Source organism: Equus przewalskii, chromosome 7, assembly GCF_037783145.1.
Source record: "Equus przewalskii isolate Varuska chromosome 7, EquPr2, whole genome shotgun sequence".
Taxonomy (NCBI): domain Eukaryota; kingdom Metazoa; phylum Chordata; class Mammalia; order Perissodactyla; family Equidae; genus Equus; species Equus przewalskii.
Genome location: NC_091837.1, coordinates 23,817,071 through 23,836,026, shown reverse-complemented (window position 1 = coordinate 23,836,026; position 18,956 = coordinate 23,817,071). Strand labels below are relative to the sequence as shown.

Below are 18,956 nucleotides of genomic sequence, written 5' to 3'. Positions count from 1 at the left end.
GCTATGCTTTGGCTCCCATTCCACACATGCTAGTACAAGATAGCCAGGTTTCAAGTGTTTTTAATCCAAGTTTGCAAGGTGTGGGAGGGGGTTACAAAACCAATTCAGCATTTCCTGTAGACGTTAATCAAGGATCAAGCTTCAAGGTTCTCAGTTTCTCATCATGATAGGAAAATCAGCACTGAGTCACTCACTCAGCCCACCCCTCAGAGCTAGGACAAGGGGCCAGATGCACACTTGAGCCCCTCATCTGTCACCAATGCCCACATGGTCCACATCTCCAGGGGGCTGAGACGATGTACGAGTAGGAGCCCTTTGTACAGGCAGGGGTCCAAGGGGTCCAGGGGCTGTCGTATTCCAAATGTCTTGAAGCCAGCATGGTGCATGGGGCTCACCCCCAGCTTCCTCAGGCACATACCCACAAAGACGTCATCGATGGGGAAGAGTTCAGCCTCTTCCACGGCTGCTTGGAGGCGCTGCACGGTGGCTCTGGACATGACATACCCTCCACCCCCAGCATAGGGTGGGTAGTGGCGGGCCCTGTACATGGAGGGTGGGATGAAGTATTTGACCTTAGTGTTCCTGTTGGGCAGGGCCTGGTGGATGACATCTCCTACTAGGAGGTCTTGGGCTGGGTCCCAGCCATCCAAGAACTCGAGCACATTGGAGACATGAACAAAGACATCGTCATCTCCCTTTAGCATGAAGTGGACCTGGGGACAGGCAGCCGCCACCCAGCGCTGCAGGTGCAGCTCCTTGAGTGTCAGGTTGAAGAAGTCCTCAGCAAAGTCCCACTGTAGGATATCATCAAACTCCCGACTCTCATAGGCCAGCAGCTGGGCTGGGGGCACAGGTCCTGCCACCCCTAGGAGGAACACCAGCTTCAACTGCCGGCCCCTAGCCCAGTCCCCCGCCCGGCCCCAGGTGCTGCGGATGGCCGCACGCCGTTCCACGTGGCCAGGCTGCGACTTGATGGCCAAGAGCAGAAAGGTGTCCTTGGCACAGCCTGAAGGCTCCAGCAAGACAGAGAAGTTGCGGCAGTGGCGATAGGTCAAGAAGAGGCGGTGACGGCTAGGCAGGGACAGGGAGGCATTAGCCACTGTGTGGTTGGGAGGACACTGGCTGCGGCGGGGCCCCGCGGGAGCCCAGAAGAGCTGGCGGGCCGTGGGGCCCCGTGGCGGCTTGGGCTCCTTCTTCAGGAAGAGCAGGCAGCTTGGCAGCAGCACAGCCAGGCTGTACAGGACCGGCCAGCCCAGCCTGCGGAACATGGCAGGTCCTGCAAGAAGCGAGCTGTGTGAGTGGGCCCAGCCCCATCCCCTGTCAGCCTCCGCCCCCCTGGTCCCAAGAGCAACAGCTCCCCACAACCCAGCAGCTAAGCCCCTGCTGGCCTTTGGGACTTCCTTTTATTTATTCTTCACCATGTGTCCTCCAGCTCTTTCCAGAGTCCCTCCCCAGAGGAGACCAAGCTCAGCTGCTACGCTGGCCCTTGCCTGCATTCTGCGGTCATCAGAGGGCTCTTGGGGCAGCCTCTTCTCCAAAAACACTCGCAGCCACTTTAAAAGAGGCTCCACGAGCATTTTTCAGCATTTCCCAGGAAAATCAAGTACCTTAGGAGCATCAGTGAAAGTGGCGCCAAGTAGTTTAGCTTCGGGTTAAATTCATGCTAAGCCCGACATTCAGGGCTCTTAAGTCTAAAAGTCAAACCATTTCCAAAAAAAAGTCTAGAGTCTGACCTGTTGGTGGCAGGCCCTGCGTTGGGTGTCTCAGAGATGACAGCCCCAGGCACTGCCCTTGGGGAGTTTGCTCCTCCAGGGAGAAGAAACCTCAGCAGGGCAGCAGGTGGCAACGGCCACCACAGAACACACCCTTCACATCTGCCTGAAGTGGCCTGGATTTCCTGGAGAGCCACTTAAACGGGCTTTAGGAAAAAACCACACACAGGAATAGCGGGAAAACAAGCAGGAAAGCTGGAGACTTGTACCAGGGACAGCTGCCCTGCGGCCACCCCTCACCCGACCCTCCCACTCATGAGTTCTGGTTTTCCTCAGTAAGTCTCCCCGCAATCCAGAGAGAAGGCTGGAAATGGTAACGATCAGAGTAAGCTGCCCAAGGTCCAGAGCAGCAAAGCCAGGCCTCAGGCCCCTCCTCATCCCCTCCCTTGCCATGTCATCCTGATCCAACAGCCCTTCACTTCTAACCAGCCCACCCTCGTCCCTGTGGTCCCTGATGCCACCACTGCAAAAGCATCTCTTGCTAGCTGCTAGGGATGTGGTGGCAGGCAGGAGAGGCAGGGCCACTGTCCTCACAGAAAAGAGACAGACCAAAAAAGCCAGGACGAACTCTAGAGAGGGCTGAGGAGATCTTAAAGCAGTGTAATGGAATAATAAGAGACGGGGAAGGTTATTTGAGCCTAGGGTAGTTTAGAAAGCCTTGCAATGGGACATTTAAATGAGAACTGAATGATGTAAGGGACCAAACCACATCAAGATCTGGGGAGAGTGTGCTAGCAGGGGGAAGAGAAGTGCAGAGCTCCTCAAGTAGGAGTAGGTGTGACGTCTTTGAGGACAGGAGTGTAGTGTGGCTGGAGTATAAAGGGCAAGGAGCAAGGTGGCAGATGGTGAAGCGGGAGCAATAGCATGAGGAGGCACACGTCAGGGCCATGCTGAGGGCTTGGAGAAAGCGGAGGATCCCCTGGGAGGTTTGGAAGAGGCAGTAAAAGAATTTGTGTTGTTTGAAAAGTCACTACTGCTGCTGCAGTAATGGAGCGTGATAATGGATTGTGGAAGGGCAAGAATGGAAAAAGGAGATCAGCTAGAAAACTGCATTAGTCAGGACCCAAGACGCAGCTGGGACTGGGGAGGTGGCCGTGCAGCAGGTAAGAGCTAGATGGATTTCCGGTATGGAGAATGGATTTCAGCTGTGGGAGATACGCCAGCTGTGGGTGAGGGAGCCCCGGGGGGATGGTTGTGCCATGTACTGAGAAAGGCACACAGCAGGCGGTTTGGTCTTATGCGTTTCAGAGGCTCAGGCTGAAGTGCGCTGTCGACCCGATTTCCCCTTTGCCCACAGGCTCCTCGTGCCCGCACCCAAACCCTGCGGCCCTCCACTGCCAACGAACAGCAGTTCCCCAGTGCAGTGGCTGGGATCCAGCCCGCCTGCAGGCCTGCACCACGGTCGCCCTCTCGGGCCTTCCCTCTGCTCCCCACCCCACTAACCTCCTGTGAATCCTAATTCAGCACCTGCGAAGCCTATGTCTCCCACCATACTGTCAGCCCCCAAAGCCTGGTTCTTAACCTGGCATGGGCCTTGGCGAGTGCATGACCCTCTCCAAGTGGGTGCTGAGTCCTAAGGGGGTCTGCAATTGTTTCTGGGGCTGCTTCATTTTTTCCACGGGACAGTCTCTAAAGGGCTGTTGTGGGGGCCCAAGGGGCCGCGGGGTGGCCAGAGCAAGGACGCAGTGGACACTCCTCCCGGCCCTGAGCACAGCGAGCAGCGCTGCCCGTCGACGCGTCCGGGGCAAGCGAACCAGGCTGGCCCCTTCCACAACGCCCAGCTCCGGCCATTCTGGCCCCAGAAGGGGCGAACAGAAGGCAGGCGGCAAGAGGTGGCCGCTTAGTCCGATGGTCTCCTAGGGGCGGCAGGCCGCCCATCCGCTCGGCAGTGCAGCGACCATCCAGCCGCGGCCAGACTCAGCGCCTCCCGGGCGGGGACCCTGCGTCTTCGAGGCTGCCCCGGGGTGGCCACGACCGCGCGCGGAGCGGGGGCCCGCGGGGTCAGAGGCGCCCCTCTGCGCACAGTGAGGCAACCCCGTCCCAGCAGCGGGGCTCCAGGCGCCCCAGGCCCGGCACGACCCGCCCCACGCGGACCTACCTGAGGCGCGACGCCGGCCGGGCACAGGCGAGGAGCTCGCGTAGCAGAGGGGAGGCCGGAGTGACAGCCGCGCGCACCTGGCTCAGCTCGGGCAGTGGGCGGGGCCCGACCGCGGCCCCGAGCCCTGGCCACGCCCCCTCACGGGCAGCACGCCCCACCCACGGCCGCGGGGGCGGGGCTTCTGGAGGAGCGAGCCCGGGCCGTCGCGGGTCCCCTCCCGCCCGGGGCTTCACCGTGCCCCGCGCACCTGCCCGCGGAGAGGCCGCCCCCTCCGCGCAGCCCCCTCCCCGCAGCCCCCGCTCCTGCCGCGCGGCGGCCAGACGGACACGGAGCCGGGGTGGTGAGAACAGCCTTTAATGCCGCGCCCTACAGGGAGAGCGCCCGGATCGCCTCCTCGGCCGAGCGGCACTGGTTCAGCTGGATCTGGACCTCCACCGTCAGAGGCTCGGGCTGGTAGTCGCCTTCGTACATTGAAAACACAGATTTTCTCTTTTCTGAGAAAATAAAAAACACGAGAATGTGAGTCCGCAGAGATGAGCGGGCCGGTTCTCGGCCGCCCTGGACACGATCAGCGCACGTCCCCAGAACGCAAACCCGCCCTCCGTCCCGAGGGAGGCGCGGTTTCACAACCGGAGACCGGCCCTCGGGTCTTAACCGTAGTAAGGAATACAATTAAATCGCATCTAATTGGATCATTTAACGAGTCGCAACTGGGAGTTACAAGGCGAACCAGCTGCTTTTTTGTTGGAACACCGTTTTCACTTGAAAGAACACTGACAAACTACGGCCGTTCAGACCTGAATATTTGGCAGATATTTCCTAAAAAACGAATAAAGTAAGCCCGACATTTCAGGGAAAACAACTGAAGCATTTTGATAATTAAATTTATAACACTTGAGCTTTCAAGTAGAAATTACAATACTGGAACATTGTATCTGCCACCATGAATTTAACAGTTTCCCAATACTCACAGACTTTTCTAATGATATGGGTGATGATATTAAAGAATGTGATTTTGGATAACGTATATTGAAGCGTGTCAACAGTTGGAAGATCTGCATAGCTCAGTGAACCAGTGTCTTACAAATAACCAACGCCTGGTGTTACAGATTGTCTGTGGGTAAGACAACCATTCAAAATGCAATGTCAAAAAAATGCAATGTACACTAATGGATTTTTTAATATATATATAAATTTCTTTTATTTATTTATTTTGGAGGAACATTAGCCCTGAGCTAACATCTGCTGCCAATCCTCCTCTTTTTTGCTGAGGAAGATTGGCCCTGAGCTCACATCCATGCCCGTCTTCCTCTACTTTATATGTGGGACGCCTACCACAGCATGGCTTGTCATGCGGTGCCATGTCCACACCCGGGATCTGAACTGGGGAACCCCGGGCTGCTGAAGCAGAACCTGTGCATTTAACCGCTGCACCACCCGGCCGGCCCTGAGACTGATGGATTTTAACACAACTGATTATGAAAAAATTCATCCATATAGATTCATTTTTCACATTGTAACCACCTTTTAAAAAACTAGTTGTCAAATTTGATGTAATATCCAAGACTATCCACAGTTATTTGAAGGCCTGTTAAAATACTCCCTTCTTCTCCAATTCCACGTCCATGTGAGGTTGGATTTTCTTCGTCCACTTCAACCACAGCCACACATCACAAGAGACTGACTGCAGAAGCAGCGATGCAAATACAGCTATCCTCAATCAAGTCAGACACTAAAGACATTTCCAAAAATGTAATGAAAAAATATTTAAGATCGTCTTAACCCAGAAGCTGCATCACAAATCACATGCCCATATTTGTACGGGTCTTGAAGTCCTCCGTGCTTTTTCAAAGTTGTTTTGACTATTCTGGGTCTTTTGAATTTCCAGATGAACTTTAAAACAGCTTGCTGATTTCTAAAAAAAAAAAAAAAATCCCTCCAGGATTATGATGGAGAGAGATTATGTTAAATCCATAGATCAATTTGAAGGAAACGGACGTCTTAACAATATGGAACCTCCTGATTCATGTACATAGTATCCATTTCCACTTATTTAGTTCTTTGATTTCTCCCAGGAACGTTTTGTAGTCTTCAGTGTACTTTGCCAGATTTATCCCTATTTCATATTTTTCAATGCTCTTGTAAATGGTATTGTTTTAAAATTTTAGTATATGATTGTTTTTTGCTAGGATATGGAAATAACAATTAATTTTTGAATACTGACCCTGTATCCTTCAACCCTGTTAAACTCACTTATTAGTTTTAGGAGCTTTTCTAATATAGACAGTTAGTGTTATAAGTTTCTCTCTAAATACCACTTTGGTTATATCCTACTCATTTTGGTATTTTGTATTTTCATTTTCATTCAGTTCAAACTACTTTTTTCATTTCCTTTTTATTTCTTCTTTGACCCATGGGTTATTTAGAAGTGTGTTACTTAGTTTCCAAAAATTTGGGGATTTTACACATATCTTTCTGTTACTGATTTCTAATTTAATCCCACTATGGTCACAGAGGATATTTTGTATGACTTGAATTCTTTTAAACTTCTGAGACTTGTTTTATGACCCAGATTATGGAATACTTGGTTCCGCGTGCACTTAAAGACTGTGTATTCCCATGTTATTGGGTGGAGTACCCTATATGTGTCTGTTAGCTCAAGCTGATTGGCGGCGTGGTTCAAATCTTCTACATCCTTACTGATTGTCTGTCTACTTGTTCTAGCAATTACTTAGGGAGGTATGTTGAAATCTTTGAATTTTGGATTTGTCTGTTTCTCCATGTACTTCTATCAGTTTTTGTTTCACGTATTTTGAAGCTCAATTGTTAGATACATACATGCTTAGGATTGTTACATTCTCCTGATGAATCGACTCCTGTGTTATTATGAAATGACTCTTTTTATCCCTGATAATAGTCTTTGCTCTGCAATCTACGTTTTGTTTGTTTGTTTGTTTGTTTGTTTGAGGAAGATTAGTCCTGAGCTAACATCTGCTGCCAATCCTCCTCTTTTTGCTGAGGAAGACTGGCCCTGAGCTAACATCCATGCCCATCTTCCTCTATTTTATATGTGGGATGCCTGCCACAGCAGGGCTTGCCAAGCAGTGCATAGGTCCACACCCGGGATCCGAACCAGCAAATCCCGGGACTGCCCAAGAGGAATATGTGAACTCAACTGCTGTGCCACCGGCTGGCCCCTGAAAGCTACTTTGATACTAATACAGTCACTCTCATTTTCTTTTGATTAGTGTTAGCATAAATATCTTTTTCCATCCTTTTTAAATTTGTTATTATTTATTTTATTATTTTCCATTTTTATTATTTTTGTATCTTTATATTTAAAATGGGTTTCTGGTTAGCATATAGTTCGGGTCTTACATTTTTATGCAATCTGATCCTCTCTGCCTTTTATTTGGCTGTTTATACCATTAACATTTAGTGTGATTATTGATATGATTGGGATTGAGGCTACTATCTTGTTCCTTGTTTTCTATTTATCCCATGTGTTCTTTCTTTTTTTTCCACTTTCTTTTAGATTAACTGAATATTTTTATGATTTCTATTTTCTCTCTTTTGTTGGCTTGTTAGCTATAACTCTTTGTTATGCCATTTTAGTGGTTGTTTTAGAATTTATAATAAATATCTTTAACCTATCACAGTCTAGCTTCAAGTGACATTACACCACTTCACGGATAGTTTAAGAACCTTACAATGATGTACTTCCATTTCTCTCCTTACCCCACCCCTCACCTTTGTGCTATTATCATACATTTTATTTCTATATATGTTATCAGCACCATGATATAGTTATTTTTTGCATTAAACAATCAACTATCATTTAAAGTTTTTAAATAATAAGAGTATATTTACCCACAGTTACCATTTCCAGTGCTCTTGATGTCTCTGTACAGATCCAGATTTCACAACCTGGTATTATTTTTCTTCTGCTTAAAGGACTTTTTTAAAACATTTCTTGTGGTACAGGCATGCTGGTGATGGGTTCTTTCAGCATTTGTATGTCTGGAAAACTGTTCATTTCACCTTTGCTTTTGAAAGATATTTTTGTTGGGGAAAGAATTTTAAGTTGATAGGTATTTTTCTCTGATGTTTAAGATGTTCTTCCACTGTCTTCTAGTTTGCATTTTTTCTGATAGTAAATCTCCTGTCATCTTTATCTTAGTTTGTCTGTACGTAATGTGTCTTTTTTTCTCTGCCTGCTTTAAAAGTTTTCTCTTTGTCACTGATTTTAAGCATTTTTCTTATTATCTAGCTTGGTTTAGTTTTCTTCACGTTTCTTGTGTTTAGGGTTCATTGAACTTTTTGAATCTATGTGTTTATATGTTCCATCTAATTTGGAAATGTCTCAGCAATTATTTCTTCAGACATTCTTTCTGCCCTCCCCCCTTTCCTTTGGGGACTCCAACTGCATGGACATTAGCTCCTTTGAATTTGTCTCAAAATTCATTGATACTCTATTTTTTTCCAGCCATTTTTCTCTCTGAGTTTAATTCTGGATAGTTTCTACTGCTTCAAGTTTATTAATCTTTTCTTCTGCATTCTCAAAGCTGCCATTAATCCCATAGAGTGTATTTTCCATGTGACATTGTAGTTTTCGTCTCTAAAAGTTTGACTTCTTTTATCTTCCATGTTGCTAGACAACATGGTCAGTCTTTTCTCTAGCTTTTTTTGTTTTTTTGAGGAAGATTAGCTCTGAGATAACTCCTGCCAATACCCCTCTTTTTGCTGAGGAATACAGGTCCTGAGCTAACATCTGTGCCCATCTTCCTCTACTTTTATACATGGGACGCCTACCACAGAATGGCTTTTGCCAAGTGGTGCCATGTCCGTACCCAGGATCCGAACCGGCGAAACTCGGGCCGCTGAGAAGCGGAACATGCAAACTTAACCGCTGTGCAACCAGGCCGGCCCCCTCTAGCTTTTTGAATATATGGAATTCAATTATGAAAACTGCTTTAAGGTCCTTGTCTACTAATTCTATCATATATGTTATTTCTGAGACAATTATGACTGGTAAATTCTCCCCATTATACGCTGAATTTTCTTACTCTTTTGCATGCCTGGTAATTTTTTAATTGGATGGCAGACATTGTGAATTTTAGCTTGGGCACTGGCTATTTTTGTATTTCTATCAACATCCTTGAGTTTGGTTTTAGGACACAGTTAAGTTAGAAGCTTTCAGGTCTTTCTTTCCCTTCCTGCTCAAAATCTGTAGTGTTCCCCTAGGGAACTGTGCTCAATCCTTTCCTCTTCTCTGTCAACATAAGCTTACGTATTTTCATGGCTTTGAACACCACCTATAAGCTGATTCATTCCTTTAATCAATGTCTGTTGCTGGCCTACTATGTGCCTACTAGGCTGGGGGCTGGGGGCTTGTGTGACTTTAAATAATCCAGGCACAGCCCCTGCCCTCCTCTAGCTTCAGTGCAGTGGACAAGATAAAAATTAAACATTACACAGATTCACATCTCCACAGTTATCATTGTGATAAATACTATACAGGGAAACACAGGATCCTATGAAGAAAACAAGGGGGCCTACCCTAGTCCAGAGGCCCAGCTTCCCTGAAGAAGGGCCACCGACGCTGAGACCCGGCAGATGAAGAAGCAGCTGAGCAAGCAGGGTGGCAAGTGCGAAGTAAACATTCCCAGCAGACCTCTCGGGGCCTTGTGGGCCACGGGAATTTTGATTTTGTGATGTGGCCAGCAGGAAGTCAGGGAATAATTTTCAGCAGGGGAGTCACTCAGCCATATCTGCAAACGAGATTGGTCTGGCTGCTGTAGGAGGGACTGAGGGGCTGGTGGGAGGGAGGAGGTGCGGGAAGATGGCAATTGCAGTGGTCTGGGTGAAGAACTTGGTGTTCTGGAGGGGTGGCGGCAAAGGAGATGGAGACAGAGAAGCGGAATAAGCTCTATGGCCCTAGATGACAATGGGCAGGTGAGGGAAAGGCTTCTTGCATGCTCCACACGTTTCAACTTCATATATGCAAAACTGAGCTCAACGGGGGTGACGGCAGCAACATGGCAGAGTCAGCTGTTCCCTTTGTCTCTCCCTCTTCGAACTAGAACTAAGTGGACATTCACTGATCATTAGAGGATACCCACACAACACATCAGGACGCCTGAGAGACCCGTGCAGCTACACATCCGAAAGTGGATGGACTACGCCCTGGGGAGGTGGCGGAGACAGATGAGCACTCTCTGGCCCCCCGGCAGCCCAGTACATGCATGTGACTGCTCGCCCAGCTGGAGTGCTCATATCACTGCTGCAGCCCTGAGGGTGGGAGTGAGCCTTGGCGCGACTGCAGGAACAGGTGATGGCAGCCCTGAGCCCCCAAGTGATAGCTTCCCTGTCCAGTGGGAGAGCGCACAGTGCTACACATTCCATAGGGAGTGGCTCAGGCTCGGACCCAGTGGAGAGGCCCCGCCCACCAAGCACAGAGGCTGGTCCAACCTAGAAGCAGATGGTGGCGGATCTGCGCACCTGGGCAAACGAGCTCCCAGCTGCTGCAAACACCCATAGTACCACTGCAGCCCTGAAGCAGGGAGCACATCATGGCGGGACTGTGGGAGCAGGCAGCGGCAGCCCTTAGCCTCCACATGATTGTTTTCCCATTTGATGGGAGAGCCCACAGGGCTGCTGTGGTCCCAAGGAGTGGCCCAGGCTTGGAAAGGCACAGCTGACAGGGATCGCAGTGGGCTCAGAATACACAGCTCCTGCCCCCAACCCAGCAGCAGCAGTTGGAACCTGTGACCAAATACTATCACCACATGACAGCACAAATCCACTCCATCAAGTAGTATGAAGAAATATATTATTAGTCCAGACCAGAAGGAAAAAGATAAACACCCAGAAATCAAACCTGAAGGCACAGAAATCCATAATCTAAATGACAGAGAATTCAAAATAGCCATCATAAAAAAAACTCAGGGAGTTACAAGAAAACTCAGAAAGACAGTCCAAGAAATCAGGAGCAAAGTTAATTAACAGAGGGAATTCTTCACAGAAGAGACTGAAACTATAAAGGAAACCAATCAGAAATGTTGGAGATGAAAAACACAATGGATGAAATAATTTTTTCATCCATTTCATTTTTAAGGACTGTAAAAAAAACAGACCTGATATTATGAAGGACAGAATTAGCAATAGAGAGGACAGGAATATAGAGATGCTTCAGATGAAGGAGGAGAGGGAACTAAGGCTAAGAAGAAATGAAGAAATTTTCCAAGAAATATCTGACTCAATTTGGAAATGTAACATAAAGATTATAGGTATGCCAGAGGTAGAAGAGAGGGAGAAAGGAGCAGAAAGCTTGTTCAAAGAACTAATAGCTGAGAACTTCCCAAACCTGGAGGAGAAGCTGGAATTATGTGTAAATGAAGCCAATAGAAGCAGACTACATCAATGTATAAAGACCATCTCCAAGACATTTTTAGTAAAACTGGCAAAAGTCAATGACAAAGAAAAAATATTAAGGGCAACAAGGCAGAAGGAAATAACCTACAAAGGAACCCCTATCAGGCTTTCAGTGGATTTCTCAGCAGAAACCTTACAGGCTAGGAGAGAATGGAATGATATATCCAAAATTCTGAAAGACAAAAACTTTCAGCCAAGAATACTCTATCCAGTGAAAATATCCTTCAGATATGATGGAGAAATAAAAACTTTCCCAGATAAACGAAAACTGAGGGAGTTCATCGCCACAAGACCCCACCTACAAGATATGATCAAGAAGGCCCTCATACCTGAAAAAAAAGACGAAGAAAGGGCTTACAAAGCCTTGGGCAAGGAGATAAATAGGCAGGCAAAATCAGAAAATTGCAACTTTCTATCAGAACGGATTAACAAATACTTCATTATAACTCTAAAGATAAAGGGAAGGAAAACATCAAAAATAAATATAATCACTTCATTTTAACCACAAACTTACAACAACAACAAAAAAAACAGAATAAATTGTGACAGCAAGTTAGAATGGGAAGAGGAAGGGAATGGAACTTGCTTAGACTAAGGGAATAAGAGGCTATCAGAAAATGGACTAGCTCATCTATGAGATCTTTTATACAAACCTCACAAACCACTAAACAAAAAGTCAGAAGAGAGACACAAGTGACAAATAAAGATAAAACTGAGAAAACCATCATAGAGCCACCAAACTGAATTGGCACTCTGAAATACACGGCATGAGAAACAAGGGAAATACAGAACAACCAGAAAATCAGTGGTAAAATGGCAGCATTAAGCCCTCATATGTCAATAATCACTCTAAATGTAAATGATTGAATTCCCCAATCAAAAGACACAGAGTGGCTGGATGGATTGAAAAACAAGACCCAATAATATGCTGCCTCCAGGAAACACATCTCAGCTCTAAAGACAAACACAAGCTTGGAACGAAGGGATGGAAGACGATACTCCAAGCTAACGGCAAACAAAAGAAAGCAGGTGTTGCCATACTTATATCAGACAAAGCAGAGTTCAAGATAAAAAAGGCAATGAGAGACAAAGAGAAGCAGTATATAATGATAAAAGGGACACTCCACCAAGAGGACATAACACTTATAAATATGTATGCACCTAACACAGGAGCCCCCAGTACATAAAGCAACTATTAATTGACCTAAAAGGAGAGATTACCAGCAACACAATAACAGTAGGGGACCTGAACACCCCACTTTCATCAATGGATGATCAACCAGACAGAAAATCAATAAGAAAATAATGGAACTAAATGAAACACTAGACCAGATGGACTTAACAGAAATGTATAGAACACTCCATCCAATATCGGCAGAACGCACATTCTTCTCAAGTGCACAAGGAACACTCTCAAAGATAGACCATATGTTGGGAAACAAGGCAAGCCTCAATAAATTGAAGAAGACTGAAATCATACCAGCATCTTTTCTGACCATAATGCTATGAAACTAGAAATCAACTACAAGAAAAAATCTGGGAAAGTGTTCACACCATCTCTGCCACCAACACCTAAATCCTGGCCCTTATCATTTCTTGCCTTATACCTTTTGTTAGGTGAATATTTTTTCATTGAGATAAAATTCAACATTTTAACCATTTTAAAATCTACAGTGCAGGGGCCGGCCCAGTGGTGTAGTGGTTAAGTTCACACACTCCGCTTCAGTGGACGGGGGTTCGTGGGTTCGGATCCCAGGCGCAGACCTATACACTGTTCATTAAGCTGTGCTGTGGCGGCATCCCACATACAAAGTAGAGGAAGACTGGCAAACATGTTAGCTCAGGGCCAATCTTCCTCACCAAAAAACCCCCAAAACTACAGTTCAGTGGTTTCTAGCGTATTCACAATGTTGTACAATCATCGCTGCTATCTAATTCCAGAACATTTTTATCATCCTAAATGGAAACCCCAGACCCACTAAGCAGTCACTCCCCAATCCCCCCGCCTCCAGCCCCTGACAATCACTAATCCGCTTTCAGTCTCTATGGATTTGCCTGTTCTGGACATTTCGTGCATATGGAATCAACAATATGTGGTCTTTTGTGTCTGGCTTCTTCACCTTAGCATCATGTTTTCAAGACTCATTCATGGTGTAGCAGGTATCAGTCCTTCATTCCTTTTTGTGGCCAAATAATATCCCATTATATGGATGGACCACATTCATCTGTTGATGGCCTTTTGGGCTGTCTCCACTTTCCGGCTATTGTGAGTGATGCTGCTATGACCGGCCTTATTCTTCTGCAGCAGCCTCCCAGCTGGTCTCCCTGTCTCCTATCTCTCCCTCCAAGCCAGACAGTTCTTTCTAAACCTCAGACCTAAATCTTATCTATTTCAGACACTTCAGTGGCTGCCCATCAAACATAGAACAAATTCAGGCTCCTTAGACAGCAAATTGGGGCTAATGACCTGACGCAGGAACCAAGCAACCTCTGAGCCCCAAAGACCCTGGGCCAGTCCCACTTCTGACCCCCCTTTTCCACCTCAACCTGGCTCCTACCCCGGAATGCTTTCTTGCCCATAGTGTAACCTGCAGCAGGCTGCTCTTGTCTCAGGGCTGCAAAGACACAGAGTGTGTCCTTTGGGTGGGCATGGCCTTCCCACTGACCAGAAGATACGATTCTTCAACCATCCATTCCTTTGGTCTGAAATCAGGCTGATCCCTCAGCAGGTCCTGCTATGGTCTGAATGTGTGTCCCCCTAAAATTCATATGTGGAAATCCTAACCCCCAAAGGTGATGGTATTAGGAGATGGGGTCTTTGGGAGGTGATTAAGTCATGAGGGCGCAACCCTCATAAATGGGATTAGTGCCCCTATAAAAGAGGGTCCAAAGAGATCCCTCACCCCTTCCGTCACATGAGGACACAGCGAGAAGGTGCCGGCTATGAACCAGGAACAGGACCCTTACCTGACGCTCCTGGCTTGGTCTTGGACTTCCCAGTCTCTAGAACGTTGAGAAATAAACATCTGTTGTTTATAAGGCGCCTGGCCTGCGGTACTCTGTCATAGCAGCCCAAACAGACCAAGGCAGGTCCTCATTAAACACTCCCCGCTCACTTACTGTCATTGGCTCTCACCTTTTTTAGCTTTCTTAGGTTTCTTTGAGTCCTGAGAGAAAGAAGCACAAAAAGAGATGCTCACTGGAGTTGGGGGATGCTGGGAAAGGGGGGATGCAGATTCCAGTGCCATCTGGGGGTGGCTCCTGCCCCCGCCAGGGCCTCTCCTGGTCCAGGAAGGCAGGGCGGGGTCTCCTAGGGAGGAGCTGGCCTGACCCGCCCACCTGCCTGGCTCCTCGCACCTGAGAAGGCTGCTCAGCGTGCCAGGAACCCGCAGAGCTGGGAGCCTGGCAGCCTGGCTGCGTGACCCAAGGAGAGGCCCTCCTTCTCCCTGGCCTTCCTGTGCACTGGGGCCCTGCGGTTGCTGGGGCTTCTGGAGCGGGTCTGGGGGGCTCCGAGCCCCTCCTCCCCCAGCCCGTCTCCCCCTCCTTCCCACCACTTGGCCTCATGGCCCTTCCTCACTCAGCACCGGTTCCGTGGGGAGGGGTATGGCAGGGGCCCTACTGTACCCTGAGAAACGTCAGCCTGTCAGATTCCAAGGTGCGGATCACCCCAAAGTTGCACACGGTGGACACAAGCGGCTCCCCGACGAGCAGCGGCTCCAGGACCACTGCGCCGCTGCCCAGCACGCGCAGGATGGGCTGGTCCTGCTGGAGGTCCTTAGGAAGCTCTTTCTTCTTCTTGGATCCCTTCTGGTCCTGTGGGGAGAGGCCAGGAAGGTGGACAGGGCCGGGCAGGGACCGTGGCGAGAGGGTCCGTTGCCACTGTCCCAAGGTAGCACCCGGCGGCCGCTGGCTGGTACCTTAGCCGCCTCTTTTCCCCCATTCAAATCTGTTCCCTTCTTGTCTTTCTTGTTCTTCTCCCCTTTTCCTTTCCTGGCAGACAAGGAAGCGTCGACAAGAGGCAGCCCCGCAGGCCAGGAGAGAACCTAGGGGACAGCAAGCGGCCTTGAGTGAACAGAGGGCCCCTTGGGGCTGGCTGGGATCTTTCTGGAAAAGGAACTGAGACCAGCCAACAAGGGAGGGGGGCTATAGATGCCCTGACAGAAAACCAGCACAGAGGAGAATGAGGGCAATGTGTCACGGCGAATTCCAGCTGCTCACCTTCTCCTCCACGACGGTCACCGTGGTTCCGGCCAGCAGGAAGGCCTTGAGTGGCACCAGGTCCTTGAGGGTGTGCTGCATCTCATAGTTACAGGGGATGACCTCTGCCCAGGGCTTGCGGACTGTGCTGAAGAGAACCGTCCTTGGGGAGGGGACATGAAGACATTGTGCCATTACCTAGGGGGCTGTGGCCGGGACCAGGGACCAAGCTGTGAGGGCCCTTTGAGAAGACGTTCACACACGTGCACAGCGTGACCCTGAGGGCCCAGCACCATCAGGAGGGCGGGGCCAGAAGGCGGGAGGGATATGGGCACAGAGGAGAAAGCAAAACCACAACTGCCAGCTGGAGCCTTCCCCCTGGGGCACGACTGTGTACTGAACAGCGATGGAAACCAACCAAACACAAATCAAAAGTTTTTAAAACTTCAGCAAAGTAGTAGTAAAAAAGTGAATTAGGGCTGGCCCCACCGCTAAGTGGCTGAGCTTGCACGCTCCGCGGCAGCGGCCCAGGGTTTCGCTGGTTCGGATCCTGGTGGCAGACATGGCGCCGCTCATCAGGCCGTGCTGAGGTGGCGTCCCACATAGCACAACCAGAAGGACCCACAACTAGAATATACAACTAGGTACTGGGGGGCTTTGGGGAGAAGAAGAAAAAAAATTGGCAACAGATGTTAGCTCAGGTGCCAATCTTAAAAAAATAAACAAATAAAGTAATTAATACTCTGGGATGAGTTAGACAGATGAGGGGAGGAAATTTTTTTTCTAATTTACGTAATTTTTAAAGTGGTAGAATTATTTGTGGCTCTTACTTTTTTGTTAGTCTTTCCAAAAATTAAAACAACAGCAAAAGCATCGTCGGCTGAGATTAACCCAGCCCCCTGGCACAGAATTGGCTGGTTCCATCACTGCCTTCTCTCCAGCAGCAAGGACAGCTGTTCCCTCTGTTCTGTCACCAGTGGGAACGGTGGCACTGCGTGTGGGCAATTTTAGCTCGCCCAGATTCCCAACAAGCCTGTACTGTTTACTTTCAGTTGAGGTTTTAAATAATTTTTATTAAATAATTCTTTTTTAAGAGAAGCTAGTTTCCCAGATTCCTTGAGGGCGTCAGCAGCAGAGTCCGAGTGAGACGAAAGCTCAGTGAACTGGATCTCAGTCACACGTTTTGTTTTCTGTACTCTGGACACCAAAAGAGTCACGTAACAACAAAAGCTGAAAGCGGGAATTTTGTAAAAAATAAATAAATAAACCCAAACCAATACTCATTGAGAACTGACTCTAAGTTCCTATAAAATTCTTCAACTTCAAAAAAGATTCTTTATAAAATAAGAGAAAATGTGTGATACATATGAAGCCCGTGGGATGGACTAGATTGGACTTATTAAGACAAGCAAGAACCCAGGGCTCAGGGCTGAAGACCCATACCACACGTTAGATGTCAGAATAAGTTCTAGATGAATTAAAAGATTAAACCGAAAAGGGTTTCAATCTTAAGGGCTGAAATGAAAAGGCTGTCCATTTCTTATCTCTCTGTGGACAAAGAAATGCGATCATTCAGAAAACCTTGGCCTTTCAGGGAAAGGAGGTGGAGCTGCCCTTTGAGTGGAAGGTGAGGAGTCTAGGAAAGAAGTGGAACACTCAACCCAAACGCACCCACCGGGCTAATGGCCTGGAGGGTCCCTCTACCGAGAGAGCGTGGCCATAGTTGTTCAGAGTGGGCTCCTGGGAGGAGGCAGGCAGGTCTGAGCTCGCTGTGACCCCGGTGACCCCGGGCACCGCTCCCAGCCAGGTCTCCATCCTTACCCTGGGGATGGGCAGAGCCGGGGATCTGTAAGCGGCCGCAACTTGGCCAACTCTTCTGCGGAGTCTGTCAACCTGGGCAAGGGCGCCGACCCGCCCGAGACGAGGGACTCCTCCTCCAGCTCTCCCGACTGGGTCTGGGTAGTCAGCCCAGACTCTAGAGAGCCTTCAGCCTCTCCGATGACCTCTTCAGGAAACTCCTCGCCTAACTGCTCCATGATGAGAGAGGGACTGACAATCTGCCAGAGAAGACAGAGAAACCCGTCCAGGGCTGCTCTCTTCAGACTTCTCCTCTGACGCAATGTGAACGTGTGTGCACAGGTATCAGTGTCTGGATGAATTGGAAAATGAGCAAACACATGAAGTTAGGCTGCAGGAAGTTTAAAAAAAATGCCAGTCTTGTTTCTTGAGTGATCTATGTTAGAGTAAAAACAGCAAAAATAACAACTTCCGCATGAAATAAGAGATGCCCACATTTCTCCTGGTCAGATGACATCCTCGGGTTTCACTTCGATGGGAAGGAGAAGGGAGCTGCAGGGGAGCTGGAGAATGGGGCTGGGAGCATCAGCCTAGACGTGAAATTCTGGGCTGCTCGCTTGTTAGGCTCCTATTTCAAGGCGGACAGAAGGGGTGAGCACGGATGAGAATTACTCCAGCTGCAGCAAGGGGCTGAGCGGAAGCCAGTTCCCTGCTCGGAACAGGTATGAATCAGAAAGACCCATATTAAGGGATTTCCTGGCCCCCAAGAAGCTGTTCTGCCTGCACAGGAGATCCCATGGACCCCCAAGTAGAGACCCCCATATTCTCAGGAAAGGCACACACCTCAGCCAGCACGCCACCATATTTTTTTCCTTCGTCTTCTTCATCTTCCACAAAATCGTAGGTCACATAATAGCTGTAAGTGATAAAAGGGCCTTGGGGCCCTGGTTCTGGATCTAGGACAGAGGTGTCGGGGACCCCTCTGACATTTCCAATAGTCACCACAAACTGTGCCTCGCGTGGCAGGAGATCTGCAGGGGGAACGAGCAGGAGTGAGGGGAGCCACCGAGACGGAAGCTGCAAGACAAACAGCACGAGAGGGCGGGACGAGCCTAGCTCCCCGCATCCATGCAGGGCTGAGCCTCAGAGTTTGCAGACTTGCAAATTTGTTCTACGTTCCAACAGTGACTTAGTAAGTCTCCTTTCGGTAAGACACCCCTCTTAAGCCTGTTTCTTGCTCTGTATAATGGGAATGACAGTAGCTGCTTTGCAGGACGGGTACAGATCAAGAATACATGTTACCTGAGCAGGTGTCTGGCACTAAGCTGGTGTAGCTATGTTATGCATTTTGTCACCCTGACCTTGAGAAGGCTCTCCTGCAGCTTGTGGCGTGGGCCACAAGGGGGTGATCTCAGGCCACCATGGAAGTGAAGAAACTGATGTAACGAATGTTTCCCATTTGCCTCAGAAGGGAAGGGACCACAGTGGTCCCAACCTCCCTACCACTCCTGTCCCCAAATCTCAACCACAGGGATCAAAATCTGGGAGAGCGCTCTGACCAAGGAGGTGAGCTACACTTGACTAGGGGAGTTGTGGGGACAGATGGGCACACGCCCCCAGTAGGATGTCAGATGCCGGCTCCTCTCCGCCGTGCACAT

At 48.7% G+C, this 18,956-nt stretch overlaps 2 protein-coding genes across 10 annotated transcripts in view; both read right to left on the bottom strand.

Moving 5' to 3' along the window:
• Positions 1 to 44: 44 nt before the first annotated feature.
• On the bottom strand, positions 45 to 3,997 carry B3GNT4 (UDP-GlcNAc:betaGal beta-1,3-N-acetylglucosaminyltransferase 4). The gene is made up of 2 exons (XM_008507947.2): positions 3,871 to 3,997; positions 45 to 1,276 (listed from the first exon to the last, which is right to left on the bottom strand). The coding sequence occupies exon 2, from the start codon at positions 1,266 to 1,268 to the stop codon at positions 213 to 215; it is 1,056 nt and encodes a 351-aa protein (XP_008506169.1). The 5' UTR covers positions 1,269 to 1,276; positions 3,871 to 3,997; the 3' UTR covers positions 45 to 212.
• A 211-nt stretch (positions 3,998 to 4,208) lies between these two features.
• The window catches only part of LRRC43 (leucine rich repeat containing 43), a 29,556-nt gene continuing 14,808 nt past the window's right edge, over positions 4,209 to 18,956 (bottom strand). For 6 of the 9 annotated variants that reach the window (XM_070629147.1, XM_070629148.1, XM_070629149.1 and 3 more), the window contains 8 exons: positions 18,142 to 18,329; positions 17,323 to 17,558; positions 15,523 to 15,664; positions 15,222 to 15,347; positions 14,929 to 15,117; positions 14,441 to 14,471; positions 14,272 to 14,307; positions 4,209 to 4,364 (listed from right to left, as the gene is read on the bottom strand). In XM_070629147.1, coding sequence (XP_070485248.1) covers positions 4,237 to 4,364; positions 14,272 to 14,307; positions 14,441 to 14,471; positions 14,929 to 15,117; positions 15,222 to 15,347; positions 15,523 to 15,664; positions 17,323 to 17,558; positions 18,142 to 18,329 — 1,076 coding nt within the window. In that variant the 3' untranslated portion in view covers positions 4,209 to 4,236. Of the gene's footprint in view, positions 4,365 to 5,394; positions 5,786 to 14,271; positions 14,331 to 14,440; positions 14,472 to 14,928; positions 15,118 to 15,221; positions 15,348 to 15,522; positions 15,665 to 17,322; positions 17,559 to 18,141; positions 18,330 to 18,956 lie in introns of those variants that run through there. The other 3 variants (XR_011542441.1, XM_070629150.1, XM_070629151.1) reach the window with 3 other exon arrangements.

What these genes read in the sequence shown, in the direction of transcription:
- B3GNT4 (XM_008507947.2), bottom strand. Translation starts at nt 1,268, where the DNA reads ATGTTCCGCAGGCTGGGCTGGCCGGTCCTGTACAGCCTGGCTGTGCTG.